Source organism: Amphiura filiformis, chromosome 5 (genome assembly GCF_039555335.1).
Source record: "Amphiura filiformis chromosome 5, Afil_fr2py, whole genome shotgun sequence".
NCBI classification, from domain to species: Eukaryota; Metazoa; Echinodermata; class Ophiuroidea; order Amphilepidida; family Amphiuridae; genus Amphiura; species Amphiura filiformis.
The window spans coordinates 27,857,466-27,864,104 of record NC_092632.1 but is presented as its reverse complement, the minus strand read 5'-3'; the positions used below and the strand labels follow the sequence as shown (position 1 = coordinate 27,864,104).

The following is a 6,639-nucleotide window of genomic DNA, read 5'->3' as shown; positions in this document are numbered from 1 at the left end:
TATATGTTTATGTTTATGGTTAGCTTTCATCTGCAGTTACTAGCAAATAAAGTGAGCAAATACTAAAGAAGAAGTCTGGGCAGAAGTGCACGACTCTGAAAAGAAAACCGTCGCGATTAAGACGCAAGTAACATGTTTAAAAACGCAGTCGATAATCACAACCCTTATCAAGGTTTCATCGGCTATGGACCAGGCATTCTTTTATCCTTCTTTTATCGATACTCAGGCATGCACTACACCGCTGAGATCGGGTGTACTTTATTTTCATGTCTCCATTTCATTTTTTATCTCTCAACATCGCATCGAGCACAGAATTGAAAAAGGAGGACAACTACAAAATACAATTTAAATTGTCAACAATATTTGTGTTGGTGCTGGATTATCAAAGTTATATTAGATGGATGTAGATTAAGTGGATGCAGGGTTGAGTGGGTGGGTTGTGTTGGTGTATGGCAGGAGGTGGGTGTGGCCACATGTGGGTGTTTTTTAATATAATATAATGACACGTATTAATGAGCCACAGGATATATTATGGACAAACTGTACGCTTTCCAGGTGCGGGATGCTGATAACTCTAATTGTATTTTAGTATGGCCTAAACACAATAATAGTATGACCCTATTAAAGTAGGCATAGACAAAAAAAATTGCAAGAAAATTGGGAGCAAGTCTTTCCGTCAAAACAATGTACTATATTTCAAACAATCCTCAAACACGTTTGAAGAGTTATGAAGTAAAATACAAACAAACTAATAGCAAACCATGTTGTATACTTTCTGAGTATACATGTAATTATATTATCGGCAACAACTTCGCATAATTTTGGTGATTTGAATGCCATTCTGAAACCAAAATTATGTATATGTAAATATTCAAACGGATTTACAAGCAGTTTTTATAGAGATTTTACGTCTCAATACCTGGTCACGCACCACAAAAGAAGGTAAATGAAGGGTTTACAATTTGAAAACATATCCATTGAAAATAATAATTAAACATAGGGAAATAAGACTACTGTATTTCATAAATAAATAGGGGAAGGAAAAGTTCAGATTTTAAAAACGGGACTTGTGAATGGTGTGTGTCTGGGTGTGTGTGTGTGTCTGTCTGTCTGTCCGGCTATACGTTTCACCGCGCTTCGACGCATCGATGCGATATTCCGGATATAGGTATCGGGAAAAGCATGTCCTTCGGCTGGTTTAAAAGTCATCGGAGGTCAAGGTCAAAGGTCGTGGATTTCAAACTTTGTCCGATTGGGTTCAAACTTGGTGGGCGGAATACTTGATACCAGGGGAATATATGTGCGAAATGAAATTGAGGTCAACTAAGGTCAAATTTCATCACGGAGAGTTCAAATTTCAAACTTTGCCCGATCGGGCTCAAGCTTGGTGGGTGGAATCATTGATACAAGGGAAATATAATGTGCGAAATAAAATTGTTGTTTTGTGCCTGACCTTAAACAAATTCAAACAAGCATGCCTGTTTTCAAGAGATGATAAATATAGAAAAATCCGGACATGAGGGTTTATCAGCATGCATCAGGATATGTATTATTATTTTTCGATATGTATTTTTCTTCTGTATGATATGTGTGGGAGAATTAGGTTAAGCGGAATATTTTTGGTTAATCGTTCGAGACTGCGGAGGAAGTACATAAAGCACCAGATTTTATCAGGGAAAATAAGACTGATTGAAAATTATTGTAATCTCACTAAATTATTCGCAATAATTATTAATTCAGTGTACGGTTTTAAATTATATGTTTCTCTGATGTTTATGATTAGCTTCCATCTGCGGTTGCCAGCAAAGAAAGTGAACAAATACCAGAAGAAGAAGCCTGGGCAGAAGTGCACGACTTTGAAAAGAAAACTGTGGCGAATAAGACACAAATTATTTCAACTACAATCTCAATGGTAATGTAGAGTTACAATCCTGTCGGAAATTTATTGCTATACCAGCATTATTGTTATCAGCAAGAACTCGCCACAACTACTCGTATCAAGTATCTTATCCGCATATAATCTAATGTACAATCGATAAATGCATTTTCAGATTATACACTTTCCCCTTCCCCACCCAGATCTTTCAATGTTGGGAGTCTGTCTAGAGGTGATGATGATGTTGCCCAAATCAGCATTGCAATATGGGAGTGGTGGATGTTGGGCAATTTACGCTTCAAGTAATGGTGTGGCAACATTTTCCACTATGCAGGATTGTAGTAAATTTGTTGTTTATGCTCTATACGAGCAATTCAATTCCCACTTAAAGGAGTATTTCGTGATCCTAGCATCCTCTTTTTATGACATTTTTCAGTACATATCCAAGAAAAAAGCATATTCCCAAAATTTCAGTTGATTCCGATATTGCGTTGGCGAGTTATGCATGATTATGTGTATTACACTGCTCCATAGACAATACGTTGTAATTTCGTTCTGGTGCACCAGAACGAAATTCAAATTTCACGATATCTTTGCTAAACGAATTAATCTGCAAGAAATATTTTGTACATAAACATTATGTAGCCAGAGGTATCCAGTGATATAAAAATCTCAACTTTTTTGAGAAAAGTGGGGATGAGGCTGTGGATCACGAAATGCCCTTTTAAGCGGTATGCTTCGACTATATTAATGAATACATATTTATAAATACGCACGTGACCACCTCCGTGCTGCCATAACAGCTTGTAGACAGTAATTCTCGAAGTGACTTTCTACATAGCGGGTGGTCTTCCTGCTCATATGAATGCAAAGGCGGCAAACAACGCGAGACTGTGCTGTAAAATTACCTATTTTGTTCAACTTTGTGATTATATTGCAAACGTTTCAGTCGATAAATATTTTTTCCGTTGGCAAATACTTTCAAAATGTTCTTTTTTATAACATTACAAATTCGGAATCCCCCATGTGTAATGATTTTGCTATTCAATTAAATTTATAAATTTGATGATATTTATCTAAAGAGTTCCTATCCATTTCAATGGCATGAGGATTTGGCCACGCTTGTTGGTCTTGGTATGTCGTGCCCATGGGTCACGTGCGTATTTATAAATACGTAGTTATAAATAAAGTTGAAGGTAGCTGTTAAATTCCACATCCTTGACAAATATTTCTGAATCATAGCTTAAGTCATATTAATGTTCGTTTTGGAGTGTGTAATCTTCCAGTCTACACTGAGACAGTGAAAGCCCAAATTATCACTTGCAATCATTCTTGCTTTGAACAGACAACTTTCCATATACAAGCACACAAGAGTTCCGTGCTCCAGTGATTGTGCAAGTAGAACAATAGTAATAAATTTCCCTATACTTTGTGTACAAAATGGGCTCTATTCAAATGGCTCTACCTACCTTACGAAGCGACTCAATTTTTAAAAGCAATATTTTCCTGAAAGACAAACAAACAGGCAAGTAAACAAACAAAATTAAATAGATCGGTGACCACTGACCATTGAATTTTGGAACTACTGGACCCGGACCGCGAAGTTTAAATAGAATAGCGCCACTTGTGATTTTACCTAGAAAGCGGCGACTTGAGAAATACATTATAAAATCTGAATAAAAACACAGAGTCTTTGTAAATCTTGGTAGGTGCTTGGATTCAAGCATACATTTAATACCTAGCACAAATTTTTTACAAAATCTGCCCATTTTTTTTATATGGATTTATGATTGGTTAGCATTTACCGAAATATAAAAACACTGCAGATCGGGACGGAAGGCCTCTAGAGACATTATTTGGTGATGTGAAATCTCCAGCAGATTGAGTAGTTCATTCAAACTAATAACTGAGAGTTGTGTGAGCTGTATCTAATGCATGATATATTACGTTTCACAAAGATGTGTAACTCAGGAAATCTTGAGCATTATCTTTGAAATAAGTCTCTGATTACCAGAAATGTGAAGCACTGTGTGTGTCAATCCTGAGGCAAAACATATATTAGCCATCCTAATCCACACATGAAGCTGAGACAATACATTTCATACATGTTGTATTGTCTGTTGTGCTGATATTCTCAATAAAGCTTGTTAGTTAAAGATTAGTTTCCATCTTACAAAGTTGATCGACTATATTTGAATGTGGATTATGACAGGAATACACTAAAACATTAAGAACTTGAAATATGATATATTCTATAGTAACTTACTGTCTATTGAAACTAGAAAGAAACAAAATCATGAAATGTTGATGTATGAACCAATAAGGAAAGAGAACATAATCTGGTCAAATCTGTCTACTGTAACATTAAGTTATTCCTTGCAATTTTGTTTATCAAGTGAGAACACATTTCGTATCTTTTTTACTTCTGTGTTTCAGGCTAGGCTTGTTTTAATGGAAATTTAAATACGATACTTCAACAATTAAATCCTAGTATTTATAGATGCTTTTCGTCTTATCTTTGCCCCTACCCTGGTTTAGATCTTTGTCTGACTGATGGGCAAAGATACAAATGTCACGGGTTGCAACCTTTTGCCCATGAACACAGCAAAACATACTGGCTGTATAAGTTAAATTTGAATCTTGTTACATGTTACATAGGACACCTGGCAGGTGAAAGTTGCTACGTACTTGCTACGTACCCTGATCCCTTCCCATAATTTTTTTATGTTGCCTGTGCTTAGTAGTTACAGAAAGGGAGACGCTGCCGCAGTGTCGGGGAGCTGAAAATTACCTTTGCCAACACCTGCAACCACCTGTAATCCCGGTTGCAAAGGATCAGTGTTTAACGTGCTGTTTCTGGTGTTGGATTTCCCCATTGGGTTTCCCCATTGGGTGCTCCCAGGTGAGGGCTGGTTCTTTACCAGAGTGAGGATGTGAGCTTCCTCTACCTCCATAGTTCAATTTCCCCTCTTCTCTCCTTTCTGCCACTTTACTCAAGCTAATTTTATTTGTTCTTCTTTTCGCAAACCACTTTGCTAGGATAGGTATGCCAACCTATTTGGCTTGGTGAGTGGCAAGTTATTGTTCCATTCATGGTTTGTCTGGGATACTAGGCTTCATCCTACTTGCTAGGGCTAGAGGCGCCTGATCCTTGGGATAATCACGACTCAATTAGTGATTTCATTCTGGGGTACAGGATACAGATCCCCAGTCTGAAGGTGACGGCGCATCCCCACACGGACAACACCCTACTCTTCTAGTGTTGTCGGGTAAATTCTAGTGTGGTGCAAACTGGTTTGTGACTATCTTTCCTCTCTATTTATATATATAATTTTGTATTAAGTAAGTTAGTATGGTTTGGTGAGAATCATTAGCCCTGTAAAGCATCTCATCTAGGAGAAGGCAACTCCGAAATCACAGCCACATACCTGGAGTGGAGCCCCATAGGCAGTCTAGCGTTGTATTCAACACTTCTCTGGCAGCTCCTGCAGTCGACCTGGCACCAGACGTATTGGTTCTACCTTTCCTTTGGATTATGCCAGTCAGACCGAGAGGGGGATTCTGATGTCTGGGCAACTCACTTTCTCCATACCAAAGCCCAGGCTAGCGCTCTGAAGAGGACACTTCAGCTACGCTTTGGTGTAGACACAACACGGGGATCAACAGTTACCGGTTATAAGCCTAATGCTAGATTGGCGTAAAGCTAGGCGCCAGGGGTTGTTCCCGACGGTGGGAGAGGTTATTCAACTTCATTGGACAGCTACCGCCCGCCTTAAGCTGAGCGGCCCTCAGCCAGTAAGGTGCTGTCCCGCCACTGGCCATCTGTTCCACTGGGTGCGTGGGACTTAGGGTACCTCCCGACAAATGGACAGTAACTCTTGCACCAAACGACAAAGAAAACAATAAGAAAAACCAGCACTCAGACTCGGGTGCTGGAATGTTCGCACAATGACGACTGGCTTATCAAGTGACCTCCAAAACATCAGCGACATAAGGAAGACTGTCATTATCAACAATGAGCTCCTTCGTCTCCAGGTTGATATTGCTGCCCTCCAAGAGACACGTTTGGCTGACTATGGCTGCTTGAAAGAAAGTGATTATACCTTCTATTGGCAAGGCAAGAAAGAAGAGGAAACTCGCGAGTATGGAGTAGGATTTGCTGTTAAGAACACACTCACTGATTCGGTTGAACTTGGTAGTTCCGGCACTGAGCGGCTCCTTTCACTACGTCTTAACACCTCAGACGGACCTGTGAACTTGCTAAGTGTCTATGCTCCCACCCTCATGGCTTGTTCAGACATCAAGGATGAGTTCTACAGCCAACTGGACAGCCTTATCAAAGAGTCTCCAAAACAAGAACCTTTAATCATTCTGGGGGACTTCAATGCTCGAGTAGGTTCTGATCATGATGCATGGCCCACCTGCCTTGGGCACTTTGGAGTTGGAAAGATCAATGACAACGGCCAACGTCTTCTGGAAGTGTGCTCCTACTACAACCTCTGCATCACCAATACCTTCTTCAGCACCAAACCTGGTTTCCTGGAGACACCCGAGATCTAAACATTGGCATCAACTGGATCTCATCATCACCAGACGGCCATTTCTCAAGAACTTTCTTGTTACTAGAACATACCATAGTGCAGACTGCGACACTGACCACTCACTTGTCTGTTCAACAATCAGGCTGCTTCCCAAGAAGTTTCACCGATCAAGACAGCAAGCAAAGCGTCGTGTGGATGTCACAATGACTGCCTGCAAAGACA

At 39.6% G+C, this 6,639-nt stretch overlaps 1 protein-coding gene across 1 annotated transcript; it reads left to right on the top strand.

The window, feature by feature from the left end:
• The first annotated feature begins 5,824 nt into the window (after positions 1-5,824).
• On the top strand, positions 5,825-6,436 carry LOC140152105 (craniofacial development protein 2-like). The gene has a single exon (XM_072174401.1). The coding sequence runs from the start codon at positions 5,825-5,827 to the stop codon at positions 6,434-6,436; it is 612 nt and encodes a 203-aa protein (XP_072030502.1).
• Positions 6,437-6,639: the final 203 nt, after the last annotated feature.

What these genes read in the sequence shown, in the direction of transcription:
- LOC140152105 (XM_072174401.1), top strand. Translation starts at nt 5,825, where the DNA reads ATGACGACTGGCTTATCAAGTGACCTCCAAAACATCAGCGACATAAGG.